The sequence below is a fragment of the Cetorhinus maximus genome, chromosome 23 (assembly GCF_964194155.1).
Source record: "Cetorhinus maximus chromosome 23, sCetMax3.hap1.1, whole genome shotgun sequence".
NCBI lineage: Eukaryota > Metazoa > Chordata > Chondrichthyes > Lamniformes > Cetorhinidae > Cetorhinus > Cetorhinus maximus.
Window position 1 is genome coordinate 46,204,945 of NC_135901.1, and position 18,034 is coordinate 46,222,978.

Here is an 18,034-nt window from a genome sequence, read left to right on the forward strand (position 1 = left end):
CAGTTGGGTTTTTATGACAATCCAGCAGTTTTCATGGTCACTTTTTCCTCGTGCCGGCCCCACAAATTCCCAGATTCATTCAGCTCAATTTCACAACCTACCTGTGTTTTTGTGGGTTATCTCTGTTTTACTATTTTAAATCAATTCCACAGGGTATTAGAGGGGAGGACTTGGAGTCAGGAAACTGAAACCAAACGTCACATCAGGATCTGATGGAATCGCCTAATTTATCTTGAACTGAGTATCTTCAGATTTTGAACATGGAAGGAAAAAGCACCGTTCACAGTGGGGAGAAACCGTACACGTGTTCTGTGTGTGGACGAGGCTTCAGCCGATCATCTGACCTGAAGGAGCATAAATGCAGTCACAGTGGAGAGAAACCGTGGAAATGTGGGGACTGTGGGAAGAGATTCAAATCCCCATTGGAACTGGGAAATCATTGGTGCACTCACACTGGGGAGAGACCATTCACTTGCTCTGAGCGTGGGAAGAGATTCACTCAATTAGCCAACCGCATGGGACACCAGCGAGTTAACACAGATGAGAAACCTTTTAAATGCCCACCGTGTGAGACGTGCTTCAAAAGTTCTGTGGAACTAAAGTCCCATCAACGTGTTCACACTGATGAGAGACTGTTCAGGTGCTCTCTCTGTGGGACTGGGTTCAGCCGATCATCTCATCTCAGCGCACACCAGCGAGTCCACACTGGAGAGAGACCGTTCACCTGCTCTGAATGCGGGAAGGGATTCACTCAGTCATCCAGCCTGCTGCTGCACCAGAGAGTTCACACTGGAGAGAGGCCATTTACCTGCTCCAAATGTGGGAAGGGATTCAGTCAGTCATCCCACCGGCTAAGACACCAGAGAGTTCACACTGGAGAGAGGCCATTTACCTGCTCCGAATGTGGGAAGGGATTCACTCAGTCATCCCACCTGCTGCTGCACCAGAGAGTTCACACTGGAGAGAGGCCATTTACCTGCTCCGAATGTGGGAAGGGATTCATTCAGTCATACAACCTGCTGCTGCACCAGAGAGTTCACACTGGAGAGAGGCCATTTACCTGCTCCGAATGTGGGAAGGGATTCAGTCAGTCATCCCACCTGCTGCTGCACGAGAGAGTTCACACTGGAGAGAGGCCATTTATCTGCTCCGAATGTGGGAAGGGATTCAGTCAGTCATCCATCCTGCTGAGACACCAGAGAGTTCACACTGGAGAGAGGCCATTTACCTGCTCTGAATGTGGGAAGGGATTCAGTCAGTCATCCGACTGGCTAAGACACCAGCAAGTTCACAAGTAACTGTCGTGATGGGATTTTGCTCTTAATAACATTCAGGACTGAAGTATGTTCATTATAGTGTGTTTCTGTGGACACTAACAAACTCCAGCCCACTTGGATAAAAGTCAAATAAATCAGCATTGTGTTAAACACAATGCGTTGAACCTTTTTACTATTTTTAACAAGTTAGTTCCTTTTTGATGTTAATAAACTCCAGCCCAGTTACAGATTCTGTATAAAATTGGAATAAATCAGCTTTGCGATGAACAGTTGAGTCGTTTTGATATTTCTAGCACAAGTTAGTTCCTTTTGAAGGGCGCTCCCTCTCCCCTGTCTCCTCCATCCCCACCTCCAGCAACAAGTGTGAGGAGCTCATGGAGCTTCTTTGTCACTAAGATTGAGACAATCCGATCAGCTGCCTCTGCTGCTTCCCTCCCTTTCCCTAGCCCACCGGGATAAACTGTCTCTAAAGATCCCCCTTGTCCGAGCCTGAACTCGTGATTAAATGACAAAGGGGATGATGGTGCAAGGCAGCATTGGGTGATAATGAGACAAGGAAATAAACTAATGGGACAAGTGGAGAAACAACACAGGCTCAGAGGAGGGATAAATGGTAAAAGAAGAACCATTACCAGCATCGACTGTCAGAAAAAAATGGGAGCAGTAGTTATGATCTGAAATTGTCAAAATGAATGTTGAGTTCAGAAGGATGTAAAGTGTCCAATGAAAGATGGGCTGCTGTTCCTCGAGCTTCCATTGAGCTTCATTGGAACAGTGCAGGAGGCCGAGGTCAGAGTGGGAGTGGGTGGAGAATAAACTGGTAAATGACCAGAACCTCAGGGTCACACTTGGAGACTGAAAGGTGATGTTCCACAAAGCAGTTACCCAATTGGGATTTAATCTCCTCAATGTAGAGAAAACTGCACTTTGGTCAGGGAATAGACAATACTGAATAGCAAGAAGTACCAGTAAATCACTGTGCCCCTTGGAAAGTGTTTGGGGCCCTGGAATATGGGAAGGGAGGAGGTGGACGGGTGCTGCTTCATCTGCTGTGCTTGAATGTAAATGATTCACAGTGATTTTCATAAGAACACAAGAAATAGGAGCAGGGTTGGACCAAAAGGCCCTTTGAGCCTGCTCCACCATTAAATGTTCTTCCAGCTCAACTCCATTTTCCCATCCTATCCCGTAGTGCCCAAATATTTATGAATTTCCATCTTGAACATATCAAGATGGAGAACAACAGACTCAGTGCAACTATTAATCTGGGAAATGCACAAACAAGGTGCATGTGAATTACAAATTCACCTCTTCACTGCTTGGTAATCATGTTAAATGAGCTTTACACTGGCCCCATGCTGAAATCTGGTCATTCTCTGACAGTTATTCTTAATGGTATAATTAGCAAATTTAGAATGAAAAATACCCTCCACTTCACTGTAAGGCTGAGAGACAACTTTGTAATTGATTCATAATGTCACAGAGCGGCTCATTTGATCTGCTCATTTCATCTAATCTTATTTTCAGCTAATGGGAGAATGGCTGAAACAGGGGATGGTGAATAACAGCTCGAAACCACAGTCCCCTCTCCCACTGCCATAATGATCCTTACAACATACAGGAATTTGGGACAATGTGACTTTGATGCTCAGATTAGCTCTCCCTCCATATTATAAGAAGGAGCGAAGCACTGGGGATGGTGCAAAAAAGATTTACTGGAATGATGCCAGAATTGGAAAATATGTCAAATTCACAAAGATTTAACAGATTGAAAAGTTTTTCTCTGGAAAAGAAAGTGAGGGATGACCTGACTAAGGCCTTTAAGATAATGAAAGGGGTTGACAGGGTAGACAAGTGGAAGAGTTTTCCACTTGTAGATGGTTGAGAATAAATATACATTAGTCATCAATAAATCTAATGCACAATTCATATGCAACTTCTTCAATCAGAGATAAAAGCAGAAAATCATGGAAATACTCAGCACATCCAGGAGAATCTGTGAATTGAGAAATAGAGTTAAGTTTTCAAGTCTGCTCACTGATGCAGTGCAGTTCTGACGGAAAGTCACAGCCCTCAAATTTAAACACATCTTTCACTCTCCACAGATCTGCTGAAAATTCCAATATTTTGTTTTTTTATTTCAGATTTACTGCACCACCTTTCTCTAACTGTGGTTGAGAATGTAGAGCACATTCTTAGAAGGGTTTGAGATCCCAGTGTGAGCTGAAACTCATGTTGCAAAATCACACCATGAAATCACACCAGCTGAATGTGGAAATGGATTCACCTCGTTATTCCATTTGCTGACACAGCAGCACAGTCATATCTGTGGGAGACCATTCAGATACTTCATTTGTGCAACCCTTTGCTCACTGCCCACCTGCTAACACTCCAGTTTTAGAAGGTCAAAGGATTAGATCCACAATTGCTACATTCCAACTGACAAGACAGAGTTTCAGTAGTCAGAATATGGGAAGACAAATCACTTGTCTGCGCCGTTGCTGAGACTCCAGTGAGTTCAGATCGAACTGTCAGGGTTTGTTTTGTTGTTAATTACACCCAGGACAGAACTATGGTGGAGGGGCCGTGCACTATGGTTGCCATATCAATATTAATAATTTTATATATTGGCCCTATGGCGCCAATCATCATCGGATCACAAAACATAATTATCTTATCAGAAAAGGCCTTTCAATGGCGGTATGTTTACCCAGCATTCGGTGGGGGGGCAGAATGTGCCCGATCCATACGACAGGCGGTGCTCGCGCAGGCGCAGTAGCTGGCACTGACTGGTACATGCGCATTGCGATCTCTGACTGGAGCATGCGCAGTACCATCTGTACCTGGAGCTGGTGGAAGACGCTGAGAAATGCCGAACACAGGCGAGTAAAAGCCGGTGAGTGGGGGAGGGATGGAAGCGGCGGAGTGGGCGGGGAGGCTTCATGAAGACCCTGTGAAGGTCTGAAATCTTGAATAAAAAGCTACCGGTCCTGCGGTTACACCGAATGGAGAGGGGACAACTCTGACCCGCGGCTCCTCTCGGAGACAGGCCCGAGTTAACAACCGCCATCTTCACAGGGGCAATGTGCAGCAGGGCGCATGCGCGGCCATCTAGTCCAGGTAGCAGGAGGAGAGAATGTTGTGCATTTCTATCCTGGACTGACAGGGATGGATTTTGGAAACTTCTTTTCCAAGGATTAGAAGGCGAGGATTTAAACACAGCAAATTCAAACCAAGAGAAATGTTTGTCTCTTCTCAATTTCTATCTTGGAGTGAAGGTTAATGTTTTTGTAAATTTCTGATACTGGATCTTAGAAGGGGAGGGTTGACAGATGGGAAACTCAAATCAAACATCAATTCAGATCTGGCAGAGTCACTCGATTCGTGAGGGCTTGAATATCATCGGCCTTTAAACCTGGAAGGTAAACAGTTGTTCTGTCTGTGGGGAAAGATTACTTGTAAAAGAAAGAATAATTAACTGGGGAAAGCCAATTTCAAGAGGGTGAGAATGGATCTGACCCAGTAAAGTGGAATCAAAGGTTGGCACTAGAAACTGTAATTGAGGAATGGGCTGCCTTAAAGAGGAAATAGATCAGACATAGTAATGACATATTCTTATAAATGAGGAAGGTGTGGCAAACATATCCACAGCTCACTAATTAAGAGAAGAGATTAAGATGATGATGAATAAGTCTGCTAACAGAGATATCAGGTGGCTAATACAACTGAGAGACAGGATAAAGAAAGAAGATTCAGAGAGGAATTGGAAAAAGAATGTAAGAGAAGCAAAGAGAGTATGAGAAGAGACTGGCTAACATGGAAGGAAATCAAAATGCTTTCTCTGGCTTATACCTAGTAACAGTTAAAAGGAGAAAGGGGCTGATTAGGGATTAAAAAAAGGTGATGTACCCATTGGGACAGGGGGCATGGATGAGGTATAAATGAATATTTGGCATGTCTTTACCAAAGAAAATGATGCTGCACAGGTCATGGTTAAAGAGGAGGTAATTCAAACACTTGTGGTGTTTAATATTGAGAAGGAGAAGGTATTATATAGGCTGTCTGATAAAGTTGACAAGGCACCAGGATTGGATGAGATGTATCCAAGGATACTGAGGGAATTCAGAGTGGAAATTGTGGAGGCACTGACCATATTATTCCAATCTTCTTCAGACTCATGAGTGGTGACAGAGGACAGGAGAATTGCAAATCATACACCTTTGTTCAAAAAGGGTGTAATGATAAGCCCAGCAACTACCAGACCAGCCAGTTTAACCTTGGGGGTGATAATTCCTGACAAAGTTAATAGTCACTTAAGCAAATGTGGGCTAATTCAGGAAAGCCAGCACAAATTTGTTAAGGGAAAATCATGTTAAACTAACTTGCTTAAGGTTTTTCAAGAATTAACGGTGTGGTTGATGAGGGTAATGCTGTTAATGTGGTGTACATGGTCTTCCAAGTGGCATTAGGTAAAGTGCCACGTAACAGACTTGTGAGCAAAGTTATAGCTCATAGAACAAAATGGGCAGCAGCAACATGGGTACAAAATTAACTGAGTGACAGGAAACAGAGAGTAATGATTTTTCAGAATGGAGGAAGGTTGAAAGTCGATTTCCCAGGAGTCAGTGTTAGGACTCCTGCTTCTATGACCTACACCTTGGTGTTCAGGCACAATTTTGAAATTTATGGGCACAGACTGTGCAGAAGGTCCTTTCTCTGGTGGACCTTAGTGAACCAGTTGAGTTTTTATGACAATCCAGCATCTTTCGTGTTCACTTTTTCCTAGTGCCGGCCCCGCAAATTACCAGATTCATTCAGCTCAGTTTCACAACCTGTTTTTGTGGGTTATTTTTCACTCCCTCTTTTCGTTTTAAATCAATTCCACAGGATATTAGAAGGAGAGGATTTGCAGTCAGGAAACTGAAACCAAACATCACATCAGGATCTGATGGATTTGCACAGTTTATCGTTGCCTGAATATCATCGGATTTTGAACATGGAAGGAAAAAGGACTGTTCACAGTGGGGAGAAACCGTACACGTGTTCAGTGTGTGGATGAGGCTTCAGCCAATCATCTGACCTGGCAGGACATAAATGCAGGGACAACAGGGAGAAACTGTGGAAACGTGGGGACTTTGGGAAGGGTTTAATTGCATGGAAAGACATCGGTGCAGTCAAACAGCAGAGAGACCGTTCATCTGCTCCGAGTGTGGGAAGGGATCCACTCGTTCATCCTACCAACTGAAACACCAGCGAGTTCACACTGATGAGAGACCTTTTAAATGCCCAGACTGTGGGAAGTGCTCCAAAAGTTCCTGGGAACTGATGTCCCATCAACGTGTTCACACTGACGAGAGACCATTCAGCTGCTCTCACTGTGGGACTGGGTTCAGGCGATCATCTCTTCTGACTGTGCACCAACGAATTCACGCTGGGGAGAAGCTGTTTATCTGCTCCAAGTGTGGGAAGGGATTCACTCAGTCATCTAACCTGCTGAGACACCAGCATGGTCACACTGGAGAGAGGCATTTCGCCTGTTCAGAATGTGGGAAGGGATTCACTGATTCATCCCATCTGTTGACGCACCAGCGAGTTCACAGTGAGGAGAGACCTTTTAAATGCCCAGACTGCAGGAAGTGTTATAAAAGTTCCGGGGACCCATCAACGTGTTCACACTGATGAGAGACCGTTCAGGTGCTCTCACTGTGGGACTGGGTTCAGGCGATTACCAAACCTTATTTCACACCAGCGGGTTCACACTGGGGAGAGGCCTTTCACCTGCTCCGTGTGTGGGAAGGGATTTACTCAGTCATCCAACCTCCTGAAACACCAGCGAGTTCACACTGGGGAGAGACCGTTCACCTGCTTTGAGTGTGGGAAAGGATTCACTCAGTCATCCAACCAGCTGAGACACCAGCAGGTTCACGAGTAACTAGAGTGATTGAGTTTTGCAACTGAACCATGTTTCACTGGGGTCTGTTTCTGCTGATGTTAGTGAACTCCAGCCCAGTTATAGCTGTTAATGTTCTGGATAAAAATAAAATCATTAAGCTTTCTATTAAATAGATGATGTTGAATCTTTTTACTATACCTAAGACATTAGTTCCTTTCGAAGGGCTCTCCCTCTCCCGTCTCCTCCATCTTCACCTCCAACAACAAGTGTGAGGAGCTCATGGAGCTTCTTTGTCACTAAGATTGAGACAATCCGATCAGCTGCCTCTGCTGCTTTCTTCCCTTCCACTAGCCCACCGGGACAAACTGTCTCTAAAGATCTCCCACGTCCGAGCTCTGAACCCACATCTTTCTCCAGTTTCTCTCCCATCTCCCTTTCCTGCCCTCTCAGAGCTCACTTTGTCAATGAGACCCACCTCCTGCTCCATTGACCCTATTCCCGCTAAACTGCTGATCACCCATTTTCCCCATGTTCACTGATATTAACGGTTCTCTCTCTCCTGGTACTGCCTGTCTCGCCTTCAAATCTGCCATCATCACCTGTCCTCAATAAAACCAACACTTGACCCCACGATCCTATTAAACTCCCGCTCCAGCTCCAACCTCCTTTCGCTCTCCAAAGTCCTGATCACCTCCCAAATCCATGTCCACATTTCCCAGAACTCATGTTTAAATCCCTCCAATAAGATCTCTGTCCCTGTTACGGTATCGAAACAGCTCTTCCCAAAGTCACCAATGACACCCGATGTGAATGTGACAAAGGAAAACTCCCTCATTGTCCTTCTCGGCCTGTCCGCAGCCTCTAACATGGACCAAACCGTCCTCCTCCAATGCCTCTGCACTGGTGGCCAGCTGGGTGGGACATGATGAAACAATGTACAAACAATTCAAGGGCTGACTGACTTCAAGAAATAACCGGGCAGACAACCGATTGCGGCAACCGACCTTCGATCAGGAAATTAACAACTTTTAGATAGAGCGGTTTCTGGAGCGCATAGCATTGTGGGAACATTGCCCGCCATTAGTCTTTGGCCGTCACCGAGAGTTATCGTGCAGTCTGAAGGCAGGTCAGTGACCTGAGCCCCTACTTCTGTTTCTTAATCTGTTCATGCTGCCTGACCTGCTGGATATTTAAAATATTTTATCTCTTAATTTCAGTTCCAGTCTTCCAGAGCTTTGCTTTTGTTTTATTGTTTCATGCAGCCGAGTCTGGAAACACAGGCAGACCAATTAGGAGCCGGTTTGAATTAGGGTGGGTGTTGAATGGGTGTCCTCTTTGTTGCAGCAGTTTTGAGCTGGTGTGGAGTTGGAGGAGAAGCTCCTGGGTTTAACCCCGAGGACTTTGGAACACAGTCGGGCCCAGCAATTTCCAATGTGAGGCTGTGACGGGAGGTCGATTCTGGGGGTGATTGAGTTGCTAAACGGACACTGTACATTCAATTTAAGAGTGTTGTTTTGGCAGCAAGTATTTCTATAGTACCCTTTTATCAAAGATTTTTCTGAACTCCATTCTTGGTAATTGGTGTCACCCACAAGACCAGCAGATATTGTCAATCCCCAGTTGTCTGTTGGTCAGGTGTTGGTGGGCCTTCTTCCTGAATCGCTGCTGTCACTGTGGTGAAGGTGCTCCCACAATGCGATGATAAAAGCAAAATACTGCGGATGCTGGAAGACTGAAACACAAATAGAAAATGTTGGAAAAATGCAGGAGGTTTAGGAGCATCTGCGGAGAGAGAAACAGAGTTGACGTTTCAAGTCCGTATGACCCTCCTTCAGAGCTCAAGAAAAGTGGAAATGTGATGAGATTTATATTGTTTAAGTGGGGGTGGAGGGTGGTGGGGCAGATGGAGCTGGATAAGAGGCCAGCGCTAGCTGGGGACATATATCATCACTGACTGATGATGATGATATATGTCCAAATCAACAACAAGTTGCATTTATATAGCAAGCTGAATATAATAAAATGGTCCAAAGTATATTGGAATATTTAACACTTAAACACATGAGGAGATATCATTGCAGATGATCAACAGCTTGGTTAAAGAGGTAGGTTTTAAGCAGAGTCTTAAAGGATGAGGGAGAGAGGCCTAAATAGGGAATTCCAGAGCTTATGGCCGGGGCAGCTGAAGACACTGTCACCAATGGTGCGTCAATTACAATCAGGGATGCTCAGTAGGCCAGAATTAGATAATCCCAGATATCTGGAACGGATGGAGGTTGGAGGATATTCTAGAGATCGTGAGGGGGCGAGATCACTGAAGGATTTGAAAAAAAGGATGAGGACTTGAACATTGAGGTGTTGCTTCACAAGGAGCCCATGTAGCTCAGTGAGAACCGGGTTGCTGGATGAAAGAGACTTACTGCGAGTAAGGACACGGGAAGCAGAGTTTTAAATGACCCCATTTTATGTGCACAGCTAGGAATAGTCCAGTTTAGCAGGAATAAAGCAATGGATGAGTTTCAGCAGCAGATGAGCTGAGGCAGGAGTGAAGTTAGGCAAATTTACTGAGGTGGAAATAGACGGTCTTAGTGATATGTAGTCAGAAGCTCAGTTTTTGGTGAAATATGACACCAAGATTGTGAACAGTCTGGTTCAGACTCAGAGTTGTCAGAGATGGATGGCATTGGTGATCAGGGAGTGAAGACAATGGCTTCTCAATATTTAAATGGAAGAGATTTCTGCTCATCCAGTATTGGATGTCAGGCAAGTCAGGACAGTGTGTGACTTGGAGGGGAAATTGGAGGTGGTAGTGTTCACATTCACTTGTTACCCTTTTCCTGCTAGGGAATGGAGGATGATGGTTTGAGAGATTTTGGTAGAATTGCAGATGCATAAAATCACTTTCCGTCACCCCCTGCCTCTCCCATCTCCCTCTCTATTTCCCCCGATAGATGCAGGTGTTTTTTTATAGTCCCTGACCAGTTGTAAGGCTCCCTTCCCTGAAAGACATGAGTGAACCAGTTGGGTTTACACAACCATCCACCAGCTTTCATGGTCACTTTTTTCCTGGAACCGGCCCCACAAATTACCAAATTCATTCACCTCAATTTCACAACCTGTTTTTGTGTTATTGTGGGTTCCCTCTCATTCACTTTTGTCTGTTTAAACTATTTCCCCAGAATTTTCAATCAGGAAATCCAATGTTTCATCAGAATCTGACAGTGTGGCACAATTTGTCATAAAGTGAATTTCATCAGATTTTAAGCATGGAAGATAAAAGTGCTTTTCACCGCGGGGAGAAACCGTGCACGTGTTCTGTATGTGGACGAGGTTTCAGCCGATCATCTGGCCTGACAAAACACAAGCACATTCACACTGGAGAGAAACGATGGAAATGTGGGGACTGTGGGAAAGGATTCAATTATCCATCCCAGCTGGAAACTCATCGGCGCATTCACACTGGGGAGAGGCCATTCAAGTGTTCTGTATGTGAGAAGGGATTTGTTGATTCATCCACCCTCCTGAGACACCAGCTCATTCACACTGAAGAGAGACCGTTCAGCTGCTCCGAGTGTGGAGAGGGATTCACTCGGGCATCCAACCTGCTGAGACATCAGCGAGTTCACACTGGGGAGAGACCACTTACCTGCTCTGAGTGTGGGAAGGAATTCGTTCATTTATGTGATCTGTTGAGACACCAGCAAGCTCACACTGGGGAGAGACCGTTCACCTGTTCACAGTGTGGGAAGGGATTCACTGTGTCCTCTGACCTGCTGAAACACCAGCAAATTCACACTGAGGAGAGGCCGTTCAGCTGCTCCAGGTGTGGGAAGGGATTCACCTGGTCTCCAACCTGATGAGACACCAGCGAGTTCACAAATAACAAACAGGATTCTGTTGTTAATCACATTCAGGACTGATCCATGTTCATTGGGCTCTGTTTCTGCTAATGTTAATGCTGTTTGGCACGTAAGTAATCCTGTGTTATAGCTTCACCAGGTTGGCACATCATTTTTGGGTATGCCCGGTGCTACTCCTGGCGTGCTCTCTTGCACTCTTCTTTGAACCAGCGTTGATCCCCTGGCTTGATGGTAATGGTAGAGTGGGGGATATGCTGGGCCATGAGGTGACAGGTTGTGTTCGATTACAATTCTGCTGCTGATGGCCCACAGTGCCTCATGGATGCCCAGTCTTGAGTTGCTAGATCTTTTCGAAATGTATCCCATTTAGCACAGTGGCAGTGCCACACAACATGATGGAGGGCATCCTCAATTTAAAGGTGGGACTTCGTCTCCACAATGGTGGTCACTCCTACCGATATTGACATGAGAGTACAAGCTCAGCAGGTCTGACAGCATCTGTGGAGAGTTAACGTTTCGAGTCCATATGACTCTTCTTCAGAATGAAAGAAAAGTAGAAATAAGGTGAAATATAAGCTGTTTGAGGGGGGTTAGGACAGGTGGAGCTGAATAGAGGGCCAGTGATAGGCAGAGGGACAGTGTGTCAGGAGATGGGGGCAGAGGCACACGTATACTATACACGTTGTTCAGCTTCATAATTCACAACACTATTCCCGATGTTCATGAGCTGCCTCACTTTCTTTCCCATTAATTCCATTTGCTGATCTATCAGTAATGGACTTGCTGCCATCTCGAACAAAACTGTTTTCACCACTAAGGCTCCGCTGGTATTGAATAGTCTTCATGACATCATCGCACTGGGACTGGATGACATCATTGCACTGGGACTGGATGACATCATAAGAGTCCATTGTTTCTTAATGACCCACATCAATAACAAGAGGAAATATTAATAAACCTGAGCACATTATCTAGGCTGACACTCCAGGGTAACATTGAGGGACTGCTGCACTGTCAGAGACAGCATCCTTCACATGGAACTTGTGGAGGCTCTGGTCACAATATTCCAATCCTCCTTATATAGTAGTGGTGTCAAAGGACTGACAGATTGTAAATGTTACACCCCTGTTCAAAAACATAGCAATTCCGGGACAATCAGCTTCGCATCAGTAGTGGGGAAAGGCTGGAGCCAATAATCCAAGACAAAATCAATTAGCAGTTGGCAAGGTATCAGTTATTGTTTCCAGCATTTTCTGCTTTTAATACCGATACTTCCCTGGATCCCAAGGTGAAAAGAGGCTCTCTGGGAGGTGTGAGGAGCTGGGAGTTGTCCATGAGGGTAACCAGAGGTCTGAGAACTGAAAGAATCTAGAGTTGGAAGGAGAAAAAATGCAAAAATGGAGCAGTTAGTAACAGGACATCAATTAGTCTCCTCTTATCCTGGAGAAATCAAGGACTCGACATTCTGAGAGTTTGTAACAAAGCTGGTTTATTTAACAAATATCAAGATATTAAACTCCAGCCCAGTTACAGAGATTATCACCAGTAGAAATAAACCCCAACTGTCAGAATGAACGTGGTTCAGTTCTGGATGTGATTAACAGTGACAGTTACAGCAGAATCAAGAATATTAAGAGGAACAGACGGTAAATAGAAATTATTTCCACTGGTTAGGCAGTCTAGGAATAGGTGGCATAGTCTAAAAGTTAGGATCAGACCCTTCAGGAGTTTATTTACATCTGATTCATGACACAGAAAGAAGCCATTCAGCCCAGCCAGTCCATGCTGGGGTTTAAGCTCCACCAGAGCCTCCTCCCATCATTCCTCATCTAAATCTATCATCGTAACCATCTATTCCCCTCACCTCTTGTGCTTGTCTATCTTCCACTTAAATAATATTAGATGTGATTCCACGATTAGATAACACCTACTGAACTATCCTGATTGTGCTAAGAATTATACTAACAACCAATTTAAGATTATTAGTCGGTCTCACAATGTGCCTCAATTACACGTGCTAGAAGCTACATATATTCACACACAGGACTCTGTCCTTTGCACAAATAAATGAACACATCCACGTATTGCACCCTTTTCAACTAAACACAAGCTTTATGATTCACTTTAACCACTCCCAGTGGTAGCAAGTTCCACTTTCTCACCACTCTTTGGGTGAAGAAGTTTCTTCTGAATTCCCAATTGGATTTTTTGGTGACTATCCAATATTTATGGTCTCTAGTTATGCTCTTCCCCACAAGAGGAAACATTCTCTCTCTAACGCTCGATCAAAACCTCTCAGACACTGAATTGTAGAGTTCGTACCAAAGGTCAATTTGGGATTGAAGTAAAAGTTCAGAATCTTGTTGGAAACTAATGTCTGATGAAAGTTCCTGGATTATGGGGAAAGATCAGAGACAGCGGTTCTTAAAGGGACACTGCAGCCCTGAGAACACAATCAGCTATAGATGAGGATATTAAACTCCAGCCCAGTTACATGGATTATTAACATTAGCATAAACAAACCCCAACTGTCAGAATGAACATGGTTCAGCCCTGGATGTGATTAACAGCAGCAATAACAGCAGAATCCAACCCCTGAGGTCACTTTTGAATTCGCTGGTGTATGAGCAGGTGGGATGACCAAGTGAATCCCTTCCCACGATCGGAACAAGTGAACGGCCCCTCCCCAGTGTGAACTCGCTGGTGTCTCAGCAGGTTGGATGACTGAGTGAATCCCTTCCTACACTCAGAGCAGGTGAACGGCCTCTCCCCAGTGTGAATTCGCTGGTGTTCACTGAGGTGGAATGAAGACCTGAATCTCTTTCCACAGGAAGTACAGTGGAACGGCCTCTCTCCAGTGTGAACTCGCTGGTGTGTCAGTAGGTTGGATGACTGAATGAATTTCTTCCCACACTCGGAACAGATGAAGGGCCTCCACCCAGTGTGAACAGGCTGGTGTACTTTGAAGTTGAATGAAGACCTGAATCTCTTTCCACGGGAAGGAAAGCTGAATGGCCTCTCCTCAGTGTGAATTCGCTGGTGCTTCAGCAGGTCAGAGCACCCAGTGAATCCTTTCCCACATACAGGGCAGGTGAATGGCCTCTCTCCAGTGTGAATTCGCTGGTGTGTCTGCAGGTGGGATAACCAATTAAATCCCTTCCCATGCTCAGAGCAGGTGAATGGTCTCTCTTGGGTGTGTATCTCTTGGTGTGTCCACAGGTTGGATAACTGAGTGAATCCCTTCCAACACTCGGAGCAGTTGAATGGCCTTTCCCCATTGTGATTGCGTCGATGGTTTTCCAGTTGGGATGGACGATTGAATCCTTTCCCACAGTCCCCACATTTCCACGGTTTCTCCATGGTGCCTGTGTCCCTGTGTCTCTCCAGATTTGATGATCAGTTGGAGCCTCATCCACACACAGAACACGTGTACAATTTCCCTCTGCTGTAAATGGTGTGATTTTTTTCAGGCTGTGTAACTGGTTACAGCTCTTTCCACAGTCAGTGCACTGGAACACTCTCACTCGGGTGTGTGTGTGTCTCGGTGCTTTCCCAGTCACACTGATGTTTGAAATCTCCCACAAACAGAACAGACAAACATTTCTCCTTCCACATTCAATGATCGACTGTACTCAGGTCCTGATGAATCGAGTGACTGTGTCAGATCTTGATGTGATGTTCGGCTTGAGTTTCCTATCTGTAAATCATCTCCCCTGTAAAAGGAGTTTATAAAAACCATCACTGTAAGTACAGAATAGAAATTCAAAACAGACAATTCGAGTTATTTGGTGCATGGTTTCCTCAAAAACGCAGTCCAATCAAACTGAAAGAAGTTCAAATCAGCAACAAAGTCTCAATAAAAGCAAAGGGAACCTTCCTATCTAAACCAGAATGTTGTTTCCAATGTCTATGAGACACTCTGTATCCTGAGGTGCCCACCAGTTTTGTGAGTTATCAAGCGTACTGGTGGACACCACATGTTCCCTCTCCATGGCCACCCGGGCACGGAAAAGACTACGATGAGAGGTTGGCAGCCAGTGTGACCACCCCCATGTGTGTCACCCATCCTGGATCGACAAATTATTGTTTTTACCAGGCCCATGAACAGTTATGCTGGTCAGACAAAGGAGCGTGGGGCTGCAGTGTCACCAAAAATTGAGGATGAGCCCCTTCAGCTAACTACAGGGGCTGCAACCTCTCACCCTGAACATATACAAGGCCCATGGACTCCTCTCGGCTGCAAACATCCTGCAGCCTGGGACTGGGTGAAGCTGCACCAAACCTGGTTCTCATTATTGACTTACCCTGCACTGGGACCAGCTGGGAACCGGGACCCTGAAGCCCCGCCCATTCATTGTTACATCACCAAAGTGGCCACACATGCGCCCTACTCCCTGCTGAAACAAGATGGCGGCCGTTAACCTAGGCCTGGTTTTATTTTAATTTATTTAATTCGTTCATGGGATGTGGGCGTCACAGGCCAGACCAGAATTTATTACCCATCCCCCGATGCCCTAGTTCAGGCGTCATTTCAGAGTCAATCATGTTGCTGTGGGCTCGAGAAATAGACCCGGAGATGCCAACCCGGGACCTGTAGGTTTGTATTCGGGTTTTAAATCCTTCACCAGGTGTCTATAAACCCTCCCCGTCCATCTCCCGGCTCCATCGCTCCCGCCGCGTTTCCACATCCTCTCCAGCTGCAGATGTGACCAAGGAGCTTCTCTCCCCATCGTCATCACTGACACTGCGCATGCTCCAAACACTGTCCATCACTGGGCCTGCGCAGTGTTCCCCAGCGATGTGAATAGGGGACATTCACCACCGCGGAGAATGCTGGGAAAAGGTACCGGCATTGAATGTCCAATCAGAAATAGTGATTTTTTTTGTTACTAGTGGAGTTTTGGGCAGTGGGCTATTCGATAAAATTAGCAATTAAGTTATAAAATGTCTAAATGTTTAGAGCATCTATCATCTACCCAGAACAATGGGAGTGGGAATTGTCCATTTAAGTAAAGTCAATAGATACTTAATGATGGGGACATCATTCTCTGTGTCTTTACTGAACATCGACATGCTAAGGGGGAAATGAATGACCTTTAAACATCACGTCTACATCGCACTGAACTGTCTGAAACTCATAATAGAAGCCACATGAAATAAAATATTAAACCGCTTACAAAATGTCTTTAAAAATGTATTTGGGGGAGACGGTGGCATCATGGAAATGTCAATAAACCAGTAATCCAGAAGACCAGCCTGTGGACTTGCGTTCAAATCCTACCGTGATAGCTGGTGGAATTTAAATTCAATTAATAAACCTGGAATTGAAATCTAGCCTCCGTTCACAAAAATTACTTTACAGAAGGAAATCTGCCATCCTTACCTGGTGTGGCCTACATGTAACTCCAAATCCACCAAAATGTGGTTGACTGTGAATGGCCCTCTGAATGGCGTGGCAAGCCACTTGCTTCAAGGGCAGTTGGGGTTGGGCAACAAATGTTGGCCATGCCCACATTCCATGAAAGAAAATGTTTAACACCCTCCACCACTGAATGGCTACGATTTCAGAGTGAATTGAAGTCAGAGGACCCAGAAAAGATGCAAGAGAACAGTTCCCCTTCCAAGGAAATCAAACCAACTTTACATAACCTAACTGAAGTTCCTCATTTCTCGTGAATCTTTCCGGAACATTCTCTAATGCCTCACATTCTTCCTGAAGTGAGGTGCTCAGAATTGGACACAATACTGCAGTTGGGGCCAAGCCAGTGTTTTATTCGGGTTTATCCTAACTTGGTTGTTTTTGTACTTTATTCCCCTGTTCATAAAGCCCAGGATTCCACATGCTTTATTCACTGCTTTCTCAGCCTGCCCTGCCATCTTCAATGATTTGTGTACATAAAGCCCCAGATTCCACTGCTCCTGCACCCTTTCACAATTATACCCTCCTACCTCTCCTCGTTCTTCCTACCAAAATGAATCACTTCACACCTCTCTGAATTAAATTTTATCTGCCACCTGTCTGCCCATTCCACCATCTTGTCTATGTCCTCTTCAAGTTTTTCACCATTCTCCTCACTGTAAATACAACTTGAAAATTTAGTTTCATTTGCATATTTTGAAATGTTGCCCTGCACACACAAGTCTAGATCATTAATATATATCAAGAAATCAGTAGTCTGACCACCGACCTCTTGTGATCCCACTGTATACTTTTCCTCAATCTGAAAAAAACTACAATCTACCATGCATGTTGTTTCCTGTCATGCAGCCAATGCTGCCTCTGCCCCATGGATTTTAAATTTGCGAACAAGCCTAGTACTTGGCGCTGTATCAAATGCCTTTCAGAATTTCATGTGCACATCAACCGTGTTAACCTCATCAACTTTCTCTGTTCCCGTACCAAAAAAACTCAAGCAATTAGTTCAACGCGATTTGTCCTGAACAAATCCGTGCTGGCTTTAATGAACCCACAATTGTACAAGTGACTTCATTTTGACCAGAATTGCCGCTTCCAAATGCTTTCCCACAAAGAGGCTAAACTGACTGATCTGTCGATGCTGGGCTGATCCGTCCATTTAAGATCAGTAAGGATTTAATATTAGTGCCAGGAACTGTGAGAAAAACGAGGAAAGTGGTGAAATTGTAATTAAATTTAAAGACACTGATAACTGACAAACAGCTCAATAATCAGATTTCAAGACATTAAGTACAGATAACAAATTAATTTATGAATAAATGAATTAAATTATTAATAACGTCAGACAGAGGGCTTGGAATGGAGAAACGAACAAAACTGTGATGCTTAAAATATGAAATGAGAACAGTAAGAACTGGAAACTCATCAGGTCTAGAAGAATCTGTGGAGAGAGAAACAGAATTGACGTTTCAGGTCTGTGACCCAGTGAAAGGGGGGAGGTAGGAAGAGGAACAGAAGGAAAGGTCTGTGAAAGACTGCAGGGCGGGAGAGATTAACTGACAAAAGGTTTCATGATGTAAGGTCAAAG

The 18,034-nt window shown here is 44.8% G+C and overlaps 3 protein-coding genes and 1 pseudogene across 3 annotated transcripts in view; 1 reads left to right on the forward strand and 3 right to left on the reverse strand.

Moving 5' to 3' along the window:
- The window catches only part of LOC144698523 (uncharacterized), an 88,083-nt gene that overhangs the window by 38,070 nt on the left and 31,979 nt on the right, over positions 1-18,034 (reverse strand). The gene's annotated exons all lie outside the window — the stretch shown is intronic.
- The window catches only part of LOC144698524 (uncharacterized), a 112,889-nt pseudogene that overhangs the window by 30,708 nt on the left and 64,147 nt on the right, over positions 1-18,034 (reverse strand).
- Positions 261-1,298, forward strand: LOC144698273 (uncharacterized). The gene has a single exon (XM_078570244.1). It carries the CDS (start codon positions 261-263, stop codon positions 1,296-1,298), a length of 1,038 nt encoding a protein of 345 aa, XP_078426370.1.
- LOC144698280 (uncharacterized) lies at positions 12,517-16,533 on the reverse strand. The gene is made up of 2 exons (XM_078570250.1): positions 16,414-16,533; positions 12,517-14,743 (listed from the first exon to the last, which is right to left on the reverse strand). The coding sequence occupies exon 2, from the start codon at positions 14,388-14,390 to the stop codon at positions 13,632-13,634; it is 759 nt and encodes a 252-aa protein (XP_078426376.1). The 5' UTR covers positions 14,391-14,743; positions 16,414-16,533; the 3' UTR covers positions 12,517-13,631.